At 38.1% G+C, this 18,558-nt stretch overlaps 1 protein-coding gene across 3 annotated transcripts in view; it reads right to left on the reverse strand.

Moving 5' to 3' along the window:
* Nucleotides 1-876: 876 nt before the first annotated feature.
* The window catches only part of Slc17a6 (solute carrier family 17 member 6), a 46,022-nt gene continuing 28,340 nt past the window's right edge, over nt 877-18,558 (reverse strand). For 2 of the 3 annotated variants that reach the window (XM_028789227.1, XM_028789226.1), the window contains 7 exons: nt 16,805-16,891; nt 13,508-13,650; nt 10,231-10,380; nt 5,739-5,871; nt 4,381-4,491; nt 3,873-4,000; nt 877-2,979 (listed from right to left, as the gene is read on the reverse strand). In XM_028789227.1, coding sequence (XP_028645060.1) covers nt 2,644-2,979; nt 3,873-4,000; nt 4,381-4,491; nt 5,739-5,871; nt 10,231-10,380; nt 13,508-13,650; nt 16,805-16,891 — 1,088 coding nt within the window. In that variant the 3' untranslated portion in view covers nt 877-2,643. The remainder of the gene's footprint in view (nt 2,980-3,872; nt 4,001-4,380; nt 4,492-5,738; nt 5,872-10,230; nt 10,381-13,507; nt 13,651-16,804; nt 16,892-18,558) is intronic. The other variant, XM_028789225.1, reaches the window with a different exon arrangement.

An 18,558-nucleotide genomic window follows, 5' to 3' on the forward strand; every position in this document is an offset into this window, starting at 1 on the left:
TTTATGGTCATTTCACACACAGATTCTAAATAATTAAGATTCTATGTGTGCATGTGTATGTGCGTATGCCTGTATGTTTGTGTAGGCAAGCACACCTGACATGTGAGGGCGGTGCTTACAGATTCCAGAAGAGGTTGCCACATCCCCTGGATGGAGCTGAATTGCAGGTGACTGTGAGCCACCCAACACCAGTGCCTAGAACAGCGCTTTGGTCCTATGGTAAAGCATGCTGTGCTCTTAGGCACTTAACCAGCTCTCCAGCTTCCCGATTCCCACCTGATTCTCACTGGGTTCTATACAGATTATGAGTCATAGCATAGGCTCATGTTTTCACATCTTTAAAACACAGACTCTGAGCCCTGGCTGCGTTTCAGCCATTGGATGCCTTGCTCACTGCTAAACAGTTTTCCTAACATGTTTAACATCGAGGCTGTATTTTAGTTTTGCAAAATTAGACTTTCCAAGCGTCTCTTTGTTTATTCTTTCTAAGCTTGGAATACATGGATACCTGCTTTAGAGAGCCACTGTGGGTTTACATAACATCAGGGACAGTCACTGAAAGTGACTGGCTCTGTGGGCAATGAAAATGAGGTGGCAATGTTAAACTGACAAGCTGAGGTTTATTTCCCAACATTACTTTAAATTTAGCAGCAGTTGTGATGACACAGTTATTGAAAGATAGAGTTTGACCCATAGTCTCATTTCTAAGCTTAAACTCTGTCTACAGAATCAGGTCTCCTATTTAAAGAAGAATATTAAATCCCAAGGCACTAATTAGTGAATTTATTACTATTGAGCCTATATTTGGCACAATTGGAACCTCCATAAGCTACCTAATGTTAAAGCTACAAGCCAAACCATATCGAAATAATGTACTGATTTTACAAAAGGGTAAATAGAACATTTTATTAATACTTGCTCTGCAGCAACAAAATGACAGTTCACATCTTTTTTACTCAGCACAGCAAAGGTTATGGTCACATGATAGTACTCTGAGACACAAAGCAGAGAGGGACTGTAGTTTCTTAAGGTCAGGAGTGGTTTGCATTTAGAAACAATCTTCACTTTTTATATTTGCAGTAGCAGGGCCTCCAGTCAAGAGCACAGGACTCTGAACAGACCAAATATCCAAAAACAGACAGATAAACACACCGGGTGACACTTTGCCTTAAATTGGGGTGTGCATTCTTGTCAGCGCAAAATGTTAGAAAGAGCTCCGATATTAACTTTTTTAAAAGAAAGAAATCACTGCCACCACAAGCAACATGGGGGTTAATTTACAAACAGGAGGTTTTATGCTTTGCACTTATTGCTTGGTACACAAATGTTGCAGTTCCTGTTGAATTATATTTAAGAAATGACGAGCAAAATGCCTTTTTTTATCCATCTAAAATTCTATGACTCTATGAAAGTAGAAATTACAATCCCCAAACCCAACATTAGGTGTATGCTTGTTTTTGGTTCTGTGTGAAAAGTATTTGTTATGTTTGTATGAGTGGATATGTATGAGATATACAGGGATGTAGATATAATTTTAATATATTTTGTACTATATACTCAAGACAAATATCTCTTAAATGGGACATTAGGTAATAAAATTGTCTACGTATAGAATCTCTATTGTTTATCTTTTCATATTATATATAGCTTTGTGGCATGAGTTTCATATAGTCTCTAGTTATCAAGGAAAATTATTTAAATTTTCTATTTATTTTGTCATTAATATTGCATTTTAAGGGCTATATCTTCATAGTAAATTTTTATTAGATTCTTTATGATTATACATATATTAATCATTTTTCCTAATGTAAGTTACAACCAGTACAAAGTTGTAATAAAAAATACATTGAAGTCTATTTCTTCTTATATTTATTTTGCAAAAAAAGTTATGTGATATGTTACATGAAGGTTGAATTTGGTTGCGATGTGAAGGATTTGATACTGTCAGGTAGTGAGTGGGAGAGCATGGAGCATACTTCTCCCTTTACAAGCTCTTGTTCATAAAAATAAGTGTTTGTGCCCAAGCGTTTCACAAAACACTGCAAGATAAGCTTTTGGAAGATCACAAAATATCACACACTGTGCACTCCTAGGGATAACTCAGTACATTTGCTAGCTACATAATATAGTTCTTCAGTTAAAAGATATAGCCACTCCATGATATACACATAATGATTACAGTCAATACCCGATCTAGCCATCTTTCCAGGTCAACTATGTCTCTAGACAGAATTTCCCTGGGATATTTCACAGTCCAGTGTAATAAATAAATAAGTGCAGTTTGCATGATCCAGTAGCTTTGGCTTCCTAACTTCTGTAGGATGACATGGCCAACTGTTGTAGTTGTGCTCTCTAACATGGTGATGGGTCCAAAGAATACCTACTTATTTCTACAGAAAACCTTTACATCACAAACGAAAGGACAAACGGCCTGAAGGGAAATGGCGTCACGTGACAATCGCCACAGATTGCACTTGATGGGGATCTCATGGTCTGTTTTGAATTCAGATTTTTTTTTTTTTAAACAGCAAGACTTGCTTGGTTGATATGTTTACATATTCACACCACATTTTTAAAATTATTTTGTGCAATCACAATTAGTTGAATCACAAACACTACAAATGAATCCAGCCACTAGCATCGTTATGAATAATCATCTCGGTCCTTATAGGTGTACGCGTCTCGTGCACCTTCTTGCACAAATTCTTCCTTTTTCTCCCAGCCGTTAGGCCAGCCTCCATTCTCCTGTGAGGTGGCACCGTAAGATTTGGTGGTACCGTAATTTATGTAATTCTGAGTGATGTCTCCCGTTTCTTCATCCAGTTCGTCTTCGTGAATGAAGCCACATTTTTCTTCGCTTGTTTCCTCAGGGTCTGCCCAAGGTTGTTTCTCTCCTGAGGCAAATATTGCATAAAATATGACTCCACCGTAGTGGACGAGTGCAGCAATGAGGAAGACATACTGCCATTCTTCACGGGACTGTGGTGAGAAAAGCAAGGCTGTGAGGGTAAATCCTCAAACTGGAAAACCACCCAGGGAGCATGCTCAGCCAACGAGCTTTTCACGGGGCGCCACCTTTGGTATTATCCGTGTCATGCAAACACTTCGAAATGAAACTATTTGCTTTATTATTTAACATTTCAAGATAAAGGCGTGAAAATAACATTTCAAATATACCTCTAGTTTACAGAGTATAAGAATATTCCTTTTTACGTTTATTAATTATTCTCTAGGTTTGCATCCTTTTTGGTTGCAGGTTTTTGCTATGTAACTGAGGCTGTTCTTGAACTAAGAATTCTCCTGACTCTTTCGCCTCAGGGCCTGAGTGATAGGCATGTACCATCTCAACCAGCTCACCATTGGTTTGCCTTTAACATTCATTTTCTTCATTTCCATCTGTGAACTCATAAGTTTGAAGTCCTATACGTACATATAAGGACAGCGATCTGACAGCCTTCTTCATAAAACTGCCTTGGAATCTGAATTAAGGTTGACAAAATAAACTGGGGGAAAACTATTTGTCTATTTTATAACACGGAGGCACAGATTTGCTGAGCTTGGGGGTGATATTCTTGTCACAACAGGGACATCATAAAAAAGACCCTATATTTTGTATAAGGTCCTAGATTGACTAATTAACATGTCTAAATAAATAAATAAATAAATAAATAAATAAAAGTAGCTATTGGAAGAGCTTGAGAATCAGCTTGCTTAATGGTTGAGGAGGTAGATCATATCAGAGCTACTATAGAGATCTGTCCCTCTGAGCTACCTATTTAAAAGTGGAGGAAACACTATCCCAAAGAGAATTCAAAAGCTATGTCCCAGCTATAAGTGAGAATCTTTGGCTATGGAAGCACTCTTGCTCTTACCTTGTTCTTCGTCATTGCGCCAACAATGATAGGGCAGACCATCCCCGACAGCGTGCCAACACCATTTGAAATGCCCATTAGGATACTGGCATATCGTGGAGCAATATCCAAATGGTTCACATTGAAACCTGAAATATATACAGATGCTTTGGCTCAATGCAACATACACTTCTAAGAAGCAAGTACAGAACATCAGATCACATCTTCCAAAAAGACCCTGAGTACATACTATGTGCTGAACAGTGAGCTTTTCATAACTCTATCCAAGGGCATCGTGAGAAGGAAAGGACATGCGTTTTCTTTTCTAATACTTAACATGACTCACTGCAAACATTCTCTTAACAAATGGATCAAGTGTAACAAAGAAGGAACTGGTCAGTGTGGAGAAAGGTGAACAGTAATGAAGCTAAATGATGTTTCTAAATGTTGTAAGTGTTGTCCAGCACATAGACAATTACTAGCAAAGCTCAAGATGTAATGTAGAAAGATAAAAAGGGAAGTGTCTCACCAGAGATAGCAAATCCACTGAATCCCACTGCAAGCACCAAGAAGGAGATGGCCACTCCTCTAGTATGAGAGTAGCCAACAACCAGAAGCAGCGTGGCTTCCATGCCAAAACCTTTGAAGGCAAGCAGGAGAGTATTACAGAAATTTCTGTAACCTTTTATAAAAATTATTTATTAGTTCTTTGAGAATTTCTTCCAATGTGTTTTGATCATGTTTATCTCCTCCCCCAATCTTTCCAAAGCCACCCTCATTTTCTTACCCACCCACTTGTGTTTGTGTGTGTGTGTGTGTGTGTGTATTTTAACCTATCAAGTCAAATTTGTGGTGCCCATATATTATTGGGTATATGGCCTTCCATTGGAGCATGGTCAACTTAAAAGTTACACTCTTTAATAAAACTGATTCTCTCTCTTCCAGTGGCTATCAATGGCCACTATCTCTTTATCTGGGGTGGGACTTGATGCCTGCCCCCTTGCAGTACAATAGTGTCATAAATGCAATGTGATTAACAACCATTAATGGGCTAAGCACCTGAGGCCAGACTGGTCATGGGTCTTATAAGAGAACCTTCTACTATTAACTATGCTAAATCAACATACTATTAAACCAACTTCTAATGACAATCCATTTATTAACTTATCTCTGTAAGCAGATAAGTAACATAGAGACCCAGAATGTATCAAGTTACAGGAAATAAGAGACTTCAGAATTCTCAGCACTAAATAAGACATATATATTGTACACACACACACACACATACACAACTCTTCAAATGCTCAGGGATCATTGTAGAAGAGGTCACAGAAAGATTATAAGAGAAGGAGGCAGTGGATGACTACAAGGAATCAGTTTCTTTTCGACATAGAAGGGCAGCTACACATATGAACTCAGTCACTGTGTCAATATGCAGAAAATCTGTACAAGCCTAAGTCAGACTAAACTCAAGAATAAAATTACTAGTGAAACAAAAATACTAACCATTCTTAGTCACGTCATTTTAGACAGTCTACCTCAAAAAGACATAGTGTTAATAATTTATGCCAGAGATTATTGGAGCATCCGTTATGTACTTTCAATTCCAAACTAACCTAAAGTTTTAGTGGTTAGAAGTTCAGTTACAATACATACAAATGGTATTGTTAAGCAGTGTCTTATAATGAGTTTTGAAAAACCTGGCCAAAAAAAAAAAAAAGAAAAAAAAGAAAAACCTGGCAATGGGAAAAATGGTTTAAAATGACTATTAAGGTGCATATCTCACTGGCGTGAAGTAGTCTGGCACACAAAGGAAATCATATACATGTATGTGGATCACAGGACCCCAAAACAGCCACATATGCTTACCAGTCCACACGCACTTACCCCCACAATTCATGATCTTTCTCACTGTAGTTGTTGAAAGAATTTGCTTGCTTCTTAGAAAATCTGCAATTTGTCCCCCAATAGGCACAATGATTGTCATGACAAGGTGAGGGACCGCAGACAACATTCCAACCTGACAAAAGCCAGAGAGAAGAAAAGTAGCGGAGAATAAGGGATGTGGGCAATAAAATGGCCCTCCCTTTCTGTATGTGTCTTCATCCACTCCTATGTCAAAACACTGTCTCCAAGGGCACACTAGCTCTCCTAGAACAAGCAGTAACGTGCACAGAACAAACCATGAAAGCTAAGTAAATTTACTTTGATCCTTTTTTTATTCTTACAGAAGAAATTTTTTTTATTGCTACATTATGATTCAGTGTACACTAAGTTTGTGAATCAGCTCTCCTGAATCTTGTCAATGAGTGAATCACGCTGGCTTTTCCAGTTCATATTTTTAAGTGTGTTTGCATAAGTGCATCATTAGTGAGAGGAAGAAGGTGGTGCGTGGGGGAGGGGTGTGGAAATCTTCTAGGAAAAGATGCCTCTGCCCTTCAAAAGGGTAGACTTAAATTCCATTTTCTTGAGAAAGTGAAAGACTACATATTTACATTTAAGACAGCTCTTCTAAATTTTATAGCATAGGTTTCATTTATGTTAAGTGAATTGCTCACAAGTTCTTCAGTTTGAGTCATTCGCAATCAAATGTGGTCATATTGTCATACCATGGTATGCAGCCTCTAAACTGATTTCACAGAAATTAGGATCATCTCAAATCTAGCATGCCTTCAACATAATTTTTAACAATCAATTATAAACAAGAGGAGGTTCCCTAGATATTGGGGGTATATAAAAAAAAACACATTTTAAATACATTTTAAATGGGTTATTACCATATGAATGAACTTTCTCACTTGAGTATATTTAGAAGCATACCTTTTGGCAAGGAAAATCACACATACTGTGATTATGTGTGTGTGTGTGTGTTTGTGTGTGTGTGTGTGTGTGAGAGAGAGAGAGAGAGAGAGAGAGAGAGAGAGAGAGAGAGAGAGAAAGAGAGACTTTTGACTGGATTATTGAAGCTATGAGATGTATATTCTGGTTTTATTTTACAGTGGCATACAGCATGTGATTAACACTCAAAAGTGCCGGTTGTGTTCCTAACTAACTGAGAGAAGTGTTCTAAGACTAAATGTTTCAACTGTTGAGTTCAATCTTCTACCTGGGGCAGAAGTCTCTCAGAATTTATCACTGAATGAGGAAGTTAAGATTGAAAGCAGCAAGTTTTGAACAGTTCTATCAACACTCAAAGACTGAGCTCATAGCACGTGTGCTTAAAACCTATGCCACCACCTAAGAAAGAAATGGAGATTAACACTGAATATTGTCTGTGAGTGTGCTTGTTTGCTTACAAGTGGACATTCAGTAAATATCACATAAATAAAGATATAAGGCAAATTAAGTATATGTCAAGTATTATTGGTTTGAGAATAAAATCTTGGTCACAGTAGCTATCTATCAAAATTCAATGTAAATCTGGAAGATGCTGAGGAGATCACATCCTGAAACACACAGGTAAAGTTTTTCCTAGAGTCCCATGCCATCCTTTCATTTTACAAATGCAGACTCCCTGCTTGAGAGTGATATTTCCTGTATCCATATAAAGTGTTTTACATCTGAAAAAACTCTTACCCTGGGCAGCCCCAGCTACTTACTATTCGTTTGAATGAATATCTTTGTCACTTGGTGTTAGCAAAGACCAAAGATAAACATGGCTATTTATTACTCTGTCATCAGTGTCAGGAACAGCAATGCCAGGAACTATCAGCCAGACCATGCTAACAGGTACATTTTGTTCCCTATTTCAACACAAGTATAGAATCTTCTATTTTCATAGACAACATTTCCTGAAAACTGTCCCTGTGTAGGTCTTCTCAGCTCTGATAACTTATGAATAATTAGGGCACATATTATCTGACTGACTCATCCCCTCTAGGATCATCTGTAGTTGACTCATTGTTTTTAAAGTGTTTAGAGGGTGAGCTGGCTATTAAGAAGCTTTAGCCTATTCTTCTCAGTAATCTCTGGTTTTCTGACACTAGTTCTCCCTCTTATGTGTCTCTCTGGCCACAGTTGGATGGCAACTCTATCTAAACCGCATTTTGAAACTGTCAGGAGGCAGAGCATGAAGCATAGCCCCTCGAACTAAAGAGATCAAAGGAAACAACTGTCTCTTCTCATTTTAAATGCTATATTCTGAGATTTAAAGGTGCTCATTAAAATTCTAGAATTGATTTTGCCCTGATTTACCATTCTCAAAGGAGCTGAAAGCCATTACATATTAGCATAGGAAAACACACACACACAGTCACACAGAGAGAACTAATATAGTTTACTTATGTGTATGCATACATTAGTTCCTCTCTCTCTCTCTCTCTCTCTCTCTCTCTCTCTCTGTGTGTGTGTGTGTGTGTGTGTATGTGTGTGTGTGTGTGTGTGTTCATCTGCTACATAAGCACACTTAGAATAAATATTAAGGTGTACCCTGTGTGGTTCTATCTATCCGATATCTAGCTTTATGATGTTTTGGAAAGGCACCTTCCACATAAGAATTTTATTTGTATAATATGTGTTTCACTTCTATATGATAGCATTATACCTCTCACCCATAGATAGAAAATTAAGGGTGATAATTATTCAAAAATCAACCCCAAGTTGTATGCCAACACTTCATTATAAAGCTTAGGTTCAAAGCCACATGACCTAGACACACTTAGATTTCCTACCATGCCCTCCTCCAAATTTTTTTTTAGGTAAGTTGGAGAATTTGAAACAATTTTGATCAGCATAATAAAAATCTTCAGTCCACACTGCATGTAGAATATATCCACAATTTTCACTTTAAATTAGCAAGTGAATGAATCCACCCATGTGTAAGTTCATTTAGTTTTTGCAAACTATCCCTGATTTTATTTAATGTTTTCAGTTAATTGGAGACACAAGCCCAGGAAGATCACTTCATTATCATTACTTGGCACCTCTCCCTACCCCAACGAGTCCTGGCTTTATTAATAGCCTTTGCGTGTCACATTTGTCCTAGATTGTGAAAATGGACTCACACCTCCAACAGTCTTTGTTGAGAGGTGCGAAACTCTCAGAGGTCTCCAGGCTGCCCTGTAATGTTTGATCAGCTCCAGGGAGAAGAGGGCGGCCTACAGCAGCCATTCTTCTCAGCGAGAGAGGAACTGTTTCCTTAGAAACAGCCGCTTCAAAAGAGCTCTTAGGCCAGCAACTGCCAGGCTCAGGCTTTCTCTAGCCTAGCTCTGAGATAGCCTTTCAAGTAGAGACACAATATGAACAGCCCAAGCCCAGCTGGACTTATGTAACAACACAAGGAGAACTGGCAAGACCATTGCCAGCAAAGATAAATAGATTTGAGACTCAGTAGAGAGCTCAGAGCTGGCACTCGACACTGACCTGCTAAGTGTGTGATGAGATGTACAGGTCACCTGATGTATGACACTAATGGGAACTGAAACAGAATTGGAGTGTCCATGTCTTAAGCCTGTAGTTACTATAGCATTAGGTGATTTCAATAATTACCCTCTGTTCTGTTTTACCATCAGCCAAACAGAAATGATGATAACTATCCATCTGGTCTACCAGATGAGATTATTCATAAATATGAAAAAAACCTTCCAGAATTCCATACCCCTACACAAAAGGAGTAATTAAAAGTTGAATTCTCCTCATAGAAAATCTGGAAATGCTTTTATTTCTGTGTCCATAAACATATGCCTCTCACACCTTGTGCATGTGAATTGGTAACAGAGGAGCTCTGTCTGCTACTACAAAGCTGCAAACATTTGGGGGAGAAAATCCATGTTTTATTACTGAATAACACAAAGTGCCCCATAATAGGCACTCAGCAAATGCCTGTTAGAGTAAATTAGATGAACAAAATGCAAGGACATTCTCAGACTTTGAATTTGCTAAGTATATCTTTCAATTGGAGAGATCTGTGAGAACACGTAAAGAGAGGAGGTTGGCAGTAGCCTAAACACTGTTCCATTAGAATGGGTGACCTTTCTTATTAGCAGTTAGCTTACCTTAGACTAAAGGCTGTTATATTTGTTAGAGAAGAAAATATTGCATTGATGTTCAGACCCATTAAGATGGAGGCTATATGAAGGCAGAGATAAGATTCTTTTTGCCTGGATCCCCAGAACTAGAGAGATATTTCTAGTGACAACAGAATAGAGTAGGATGGGAATACACATACACAAACACACACACACAAACACACACACACACACAGACACAGACACACAGACACAAACAGACATACACACATACACACACACACACACACACACACACACACACTTTCCTACTGGCAGTAAATCATGAAGGTTTAGAAGACAATCTTTTGGCTAAAGAGAGGAATATTCACTTAAGTGCAAATATTATCTAATATTTTAATAAGGGTGATTACCTTGCTGATTTCAAATCCAAAAACCTCTTCAAAATAAGCTGGTTGACTGATGAGCAGTAAATAAAAAGTCCAACTCCGGCAGAAGTTTGCAACAATTATCGCATAGACGGGCATGGATGTGAAAAACTTCCTCCATGGGGTCTTGAATTTCTGAAAGGCCCAAATGAGAGTTACACTGTTTCAGCATTTTCTGATGCAAATCAGTGCTGTTTTCAGGCTCATAGGATGGAACACTAGTGTGAGATAATTAGTTTTTAGCTAGAGCATCCCAGTTAACCTTAGGTATGTGAATAATCATTAAAAGAAGAAATACAATACCCAATCTATAACTCTGGTTTAGTCTAGTTTTTTAAATATGCGAATTCATATACATAGAAAGTAAATTCTAAAACCATGTGTTCTAATTTTTAAGAGTTTAAAGCAGCTTACCCCACCACCCAGAAAATTACTGCCAAATGAGTGGCTTTGTGATACCTAAAGTGTTGAAAATTCAATGTACTTGGACAAGAAAAAGGAAATAAGAACAGGTTACTGCCCACCTCTCTGATGTCAGCTAAGCCTTCATCTCTTTGTGAATTCTCTTGACAGTTAGTGAAGATCAATATATTTTATGACATTTGAGGTATAAGTTCCTGAAGTAATCCTGTGGTGCTGAGTCTGAGTACAGCCTAGGGCATCATTACCAGCTATTTCCATTTGAATCTTTTCAAAATGAAAACAAAAAGTGCCTAGAGAAAATTGCTGTGATTATAACACCTTTACAATTTAAACTTCCTACACGTACTATTTTAGACTTCAAACTATTTCTTATAGCAATAAATATTTTCTTGATCACCTTATCTTGAAGACCAAAGAACACCTCCCAAAGAGGTAATCTAAAGTAATCTCAATCGTTGTTTTATGGTGTCCTTAACATGATAAAATGATCCAAACAGGAAGCATAATTTCTCCACACTGATTTAGTTACTCTTCCTGAGTGTTGAATCCCATGATTGTTGCTATGAAACTGTCAGTACTCAGAGTGGCAAAAATCACTTCCAATGTAAAATATTAAGAAATCACATGGTGGTGATCAGAAATATATGTAATATCAAAAAAAAAAAGAGAAGAAAACCATACCAATAACAAAATAATCTCTGTAGCTTTTGGTAAATACTTGTGTTGTTATAGCAAGATAGGTAAACTCCAAAGGATAGGAATTGTCTCTTTAATCCTACATTCCATAAATGATGAAAGTACTTCACAGATAAATAAAAATGCCCAAAGACAGGAGTGTGTGCACTACAAGACCTCTGAGTGGAAGAGGCCTAGCTGAATTATTAAGAGGCAACAACTTTTTTCCTGCTGGAAGAATATTTCTTTGCTCATGTCATTATCTTTCCTGAGAACTATATTCTTCATGTGGTAAAGCACTTCCCCAACAGGAAGAGAAACTGTCAATCTTTAAAATATTTATTTATTTTATTTTGTATGCATGTATATTTTGCTTTAGTGTATGCAATGTGCACCATATGTGTGCTTGGTGCCCACAGATGCCAGAAGAAGACATCAGATCCCCTTGGAATTGGAGTTACAAATGATTGTGAGCTGCCATGTGGGTGCTAGGAATTGAACCTAAGTTCTCTGGAAGAACAGTGAGTGATCATGAGACTGTTTACTGCCTTGCTTGTTCTTTGACTATTGGTGCTTACTGTCTTGCTTGTTCCTTGACTATTTGCATCTATTGTATTGCTAGTTCTTCAGTCTAGAACTGACCATAATACTTGCATGAAACTAAAATGTTATAAAAGCAAAAAGGAGGAGGAGGAGGAATAGGATAGAGGACTTATGGAGAGAAAAATGGGGAAAGAGGATAACATCTGAAATGTAAATAAATAAAATATCCAGTAAAAAAAAATGAAGTTGTGGTACTTCCCACAGATATTAGAAGGTGGCCTGGGTATTAGAAATTTGAATGTGGCCATGAGTTGCACAGTGTCCTAGAGTCACTGATGATTATATTAGATCTGATAGATCTTTATCGAAAAGGATATAACACATTCATGGGGCAAATGTTTGAATCTGTCCAGAAAAACAAAAGCAAAGTAAACAAGACAAGATGTCAACTCTGGTTGCACCTGTGTAGGACCCTTCTGAATCCTAAGGAACATAGCCCCCATCTCTGACCTACATGTTTTCCTAGGAGGCTAAACTTGAAGCCCAGGACTGGAATATTCTCAGACCAGGATATTTCTCCCAAACGCTGAAAGAAATAGGCCTCATCCCTGAGACACATTCATTAAACCTTCCCACAATCCCTGTGTGTTGATCCCCTTGCTTTTGGTCGAAAATACATTACATTCTCTTGTACAACTGAACTTGCATTGCTCTTGGCTCCTTTAAGAAGCACATTGGGTTGGTATTCCTAGTATGTAGTACTCTTTTTCCCTTTTAGTTCTTTCTCTGGGGTATTTTGGGTGTTTTCTCTGGGAACTCCCTGGCCACATATTTTTGGAACAATGCAGCTGATGTCAGAGAACCACTGTTGATTGTGTTAGTGGTGTTCAGACAAAACAATCTGAGACTATGCTACCTGCTTTGTTGTATGCAGAATTTGGCCCCCCCAAAAAAAAAGCTCACAAGAATTTGAAATGCAAGTTCCACTTCCATTTGATCTTATTTTTAAATTTGTTTTGATGTGACAGGAACACAGGGAACCTTATAAGAAGAGAGATACAGTGATTTTTTAAAAGACAATGGGATACAGGAAGTGGAAAGCCAGAGACTGTTCTTCCTTTAACCCAGTGCTCAGTGGTTCTCAACCTTCCTAATGCTATGACACTTTAATACAATTTGTCATTTTTTGTGATATCCTCAGCTATAAAATTATTTTTGCTGCTACTTCATTACTGTATTTTGCTACCGTAATGAATTGTAATGCAAATATTTTTTTAGATAAAGGTTTGCCAAAAGGGTCACGACCTACAGGTTGAGAATCACTGCTTAATGCATTTACTTTTTCTTTGAAAAGAAGGTAGTAATTATTCCTGATGGAGGCTAGGGAAAGTTGATTGGGGAAGGGAGGAAGGAAGGGAGGAAGGAAGGGAGGGAGGGAGGGAGGGAGGGAGAGAGAGAGAGAGAGAGAGAGAGAGAGAGAGAGAGAGACTGAGAGACTGAGAGAGAGATTAGTGCCAGACATCTTTTCTACTTTTGTTTAATAAGGACCTGTAACACAGTTAGTCCAAGAAGGTAAGACGAACAATAGCAGTAGGTATAAACACCATAATTAAATGCTTACTTCCATTGCACCTAACAGATTTGCGCTCTCTCCAATGCTCTCTTCTATGTACCTACGTTCTTCATCTGTAATGGTAGGATGCTTTGCAGGACTCTCATAAGACACCAGAAGCCAGAACATGTACCAGACCATGCCAAAGCTTCCTGCAAGAAAGGATTAACAAGGAACCAAAGAGAGTAATCAAAAATACAGTTAACAGCTGAAGGTTGAAGACATATAATAATCTCTCAATGAGAACCATTTGATGTGGTGTGGACAGGCGACTTTACTCACTGCTTCCTGTCCTCAGCCCCTGGACATCAGATTTCTCAAAGACTTACGCCATGGTCCATAGCTTTGATTCTAATTGAGCAACACTGATGTACAAAAAGCTTACAAGCTGTTGCTGAATGCTATCAGTTGGAAATTTAGTCACACATCTTATATTCCATTCTTGAGTTGCTCCAGACCAGACACAATGACATGCAACAGAAGAATATTGAACAAGAAAGACCACATTCTTATGTTTGGAGGATTCCATGGAATGAGGGACGAACATGTTTATTTGCTGACTTTCAATATATAAAACTGGTTTAAATTTCTCAAGAGGGGAAAAGTATCTGTTCCCCTCTCTGACCGACATTTCTAAGGACCATAAATAGTTTTGAAGTAAAATAAGGAAGAGTTTGCCAGCCTAAATGACCATATTAGATGAACAAAGGCTTCTGCAATTAGCATGAAAGCACCTTCATGTGATGTGACTATACACTGTGTATCCTAGCTCAGACTTTGTTCATTATTTTGGAGACTGACCGAAGTTACAGCTCTAGGTAGGCCACAAACTGTGTTCTATGCCTCCCAATTCCTCATCTTTGTCTCTCACTCTCACCATGAATGCATATTCTTGCTGTGCATTGTAAATCCGTAAGCCTGACAGGAGGAGGAATTCCAAGTGATTTATCCTGCTCTCTCCACTGCTAGCAGGCCTTTTCATTTTTCCTTCTGACTCTTCCCTTCATCCCTTGAGTAACAATCTAAATACTACTGAGCTCACTATTACTTTGTTTGTCTGTTTACTCCTAAGACAACTTCCTTAACATCATACATGGCTGCTGATGTGCTGTCTTCTCTTTAATTACTGAACATGGAAGCAGATGTGATTTGAGGCCAGATGTTATATTAAACAAACAGACACACAGAGACACACACCCATATATGTGTGTGTGTGTGTATATATATATACATGTACACATACATGAACAAGTACATATACATAAGATTTTCATAAACTTAAATATTAACTGTGTTGCTTGTTGATTGTATGATTCAGTGAGCAATAGAATCACTTCAAATCTCCACTACGAAATGAAAACGGGGGTTGTTTTATGAGGCAAGGTCCTATTACATGCTTTAGCACGACTTCTAAATCAATCCTCCTGCCTCAGCCTCCTAAGTGCTGGGATTTCAGTGTGTACTACACAACTAAGTTCAAAAGTAATTGGTCTATAAGTTCTTGGCAAAAAAAAAAGTAGGTAAAGGAGAGATGTTGTTTATCTCATGCAGAGCAGTGGGGGTTGCACTCCGAGCATCTGATAACTGAGAGTTCTGTAATTTGGTGAAGATTGGCAGAGTGTCTCTGATGCCACTAACTGTTCATCATGCTCACTAGCTGAATTCATCAAATATATCCTGTACCACTTTGTCCATCGCTACCATGAACTTAAATCCAGGTACTGGACCCCGTGCCCACCTGGTGTTTTGTAGCTTTTACCTTCTTCCATTTTCTCTACTTCCACATTTCATCACATTAGTTTTGAAAACAAAAACCGAATGTGCAATTCAAGATTCAGTTTTTGTTGTGGACAGCAAGCAAACATGATTTGTTTTTTTTTTTCAAACATCTACTGCATATCCTTTGACTCATAGTAAATGATAAATATTAAATGAGATTCAAGAAGATAATAACATTTAAATTAGCATTCCTTTTCTTTTTAAAATATATTTTTATTGAAAATAAAATTTTCTTACATTTTCTGATTACAGTTTCTATCCCCCAACTCCTTCCAAGCCATCCCTACCATCTCTCCCACCCAATGTCATGCACTCTCTCTTTCTTTCTTTTTCTAGAAACAATTAATATTTGAGATGTGTATATGAGTGTACGAGTCCCATCAAATCTTCAAGTAAGTAATAAACTAAGTCAAAATGGATAGCAATTAGCCATGCTATGCACAGACTGTGTTGAATTGTAGACTCTTATGAAAACTGAATGGAAAAATAGGACTTATAATCTGATTTTTAAAATTCTTTCTAGATAACCCTGAGATGACCCAGCTTTCTTTCAAAATGACAGTTTCTATCAAATCTGAGTTTCATTCTCAGAACCCACATGGTTGAAAGAGAGAACCGACTACTACAAGTTGTCCTCTGACTTCCAAACACATACCATGGCATGGATGTAATGCATTCACACACATAGAGAGAGAAAGAGAGACAGAGAGGCAGAGAGAGTGAGACACGGAGAGACAGAGATATGCAAAAACATATATGGCTTACAGTGCAGAGCATTCATCGATCCAAAAATCTGTTAATGGGCTCTTCACTACCCAGAGAACCCTTATTATACAGAAGTATTTGTCAGAATTCCCTAGGAAGATACACTTGCCATTTTAAGACTATTTCAAAGTAAGAACAGATGAATATGGCCAAACTCAGAGGCAGCCAGACACTGCTCTACAGCACCACGTGCTTAATCTAATCCTCCAGATGCTTGTGCTCACAGCTAAAGATGATATTAGACACCTTGAGAAGGGAACCTCCAGGGCAACCTGGAAAGCATTCAGCTTCTTATTAGCATATTTACAGTAGGATTTCATCTTTATTTCAATGTGCGATCTCAATGGATTTCAATCTCTGCTACTGGTTATTATTGATACTGTACCAAAACCAATGGATGAATTAGCAAGACAACCATCCCCCTGCCATCTACACCCATTCAGTCTGAGGAAGCAGAATCAGGAAAATGGCCAGGAAACAATAGCAGAAAAGTGAGGTGAGTTGGGGCTAGCTTTTTAATCCCCAGGAGCTCCTTATTCTCCTCACTGTCAGAAGCCTATCACTTAATAGTGTTGCAAAGTCTACATAAGCAGCATCGTTTTTACTTTTTAAGGCAAGAAATAGCAATGAAGGAATAGTAATTTCAGAATATAAAGAGTTTTTTAAAAAAATGATGAGAAAGTAAGGAAATAACCGTGTGTTGTCTGCTACCATATTTATCTTAGCCTATGTATAACTCTACTGTAAATAAATGGGACCTACCATACACATAAAATACTGAAGACCATCCAGTGTACTGCACGAGAATACCAGCTAGGGGCATTGCAATGACTGCTCCAGCATAGGAACCTGGAGGGGAAAAAATGAAGGAGAAAAGTAAGTGAGAACCATAGTGGGGTTTTCCTTGAATACTTGAGGATTGGCTTACACAAACACAACAGCTGCACACAAACACACACACACACACACATTCAACGCACACGCACTCGCACATGCACACCCCTCCATCAAACACATGTTCATCCTGCATCCTTACAGAAAACCATAGGACCATACCAAGAATCAAACCTAGGCAGCAGGATATAACAGAGATTTGAATAATTGTAGCAAGGGTGTGGACTGCAGAGGTGGGTAAGAGCATTTATTGCTCTTGCAGAAGACACATGTTCTATTCTCAGAACATACAGAGTAGCTCACAACTATCCATAATTGCAAATCCAAGGCCTTTGATGCTTTTTTCTGGCCTCTAAGGGTATGATGGATATTCCCAGTTGTCAACGTGACTATTTCTGAAATGAACTACAATCTAGGAATGGAGGGCACACCTGTGATCCAGATCTTGAGGCTAGAAGACACATGCTTTTGATCCAGATCTTGAGACATAGTGGCCATGAAAAGTTGGGCCCAGGCAAGGTGGTTGACACCTTTAATCCCAGGAGACAGAGACAAGCAGATTTCTGAGTTCAAGGCCAGCCTGGGACAGAGCAAGTTCCAAGTAAAAAACAACTTAGATCGAGGAGTAGTGGTACACACCATTAATCTGGGACATTCCTTCTGCTGGAGGTCTACATAAGAACAATGGAAGAAAGAAGGCTTCTTCTTTGTCTGCTATCACTTACTTGCCAGCACATCTGTTGGAGCCTACTTCTTCAGGATTGCAGTTTATACGGAAGGCCAGCTGAAACACCTAGCTTCATGGGACTGAGCAACTACTAGGCTCTTGGACTTCCCAGTCACAATTGCTCATTGTCGAGCAAGTTAGATTTTCAAATTGTCATTCTAACAATTTCCTTTAAAATATAAAGACATTCCATAAGTTCTGTGACTCTACAGAACCCTGACTAATACAGAGGGCACCGGACACACAGATGATGCACCAACATACGAGCAGACAAACACTCAAACAAATAAGATAAAAATAAGAAGATAAATAAATTGTTTTTAGAAACGATTTACTCTTGCATGATGTTTTGCTTTTGCATGATGTTTTCTATTTTCATTTTGAAATATATCACAAATGATTGTGAAAACAGTATCTCAGATTCAGAGACAAAAACTGCAATATTTAAAGCCTTAATGTTTACAAATTCAACATCTAAAGGTAATAAGATTGCTCATAATTTATTATTGGTGGACTTTGACAGAAGCACTGAATTTTAAAGTGAATTTGTATTGTCTCTTGTTACAATTTAGGAATGAGCCTTTTCTTGTCTAACTATTGGGGACTCAAAAATGTTTTAAGGTTGCCAGTCATGGTGCAGCATGCCTTTAATCTCAGCACTCAGGAGGCAGAGGCAGGAAGATTTCTGTGAGTTCTAGGCCAGCCTCACACACAGGGGGAGTTTCAGGCTAGTCCATGCTACATAGCTATCTCAAAAAAAAAAAAATTAACAAATTAAAATAAAACTACCAGTTAACAAAATAATACAAAACAAGAAAAGCTGCTTTAAAGATGCCAAAGAAAATTAAAATAGTGGTCCCAAACCAGATGCTTTGTAAATACGTTTATCAAACTT

This window comes from Grammomys surdaster, unplaced genomic scaffold, assembly GCF_004785775.1.
Source record: "Grammomys surdaster isolate TR1022 unplaced genomic scaffold, NIH_TR_1.0 125801, whole genome shotgun sequence".
Classification (NCBI taxonomy): Eukaryota; Metazoa; Chordata; class Mammalia; order Rodentia; family Muridae; genus Grammomys; species Grammomys surdaster.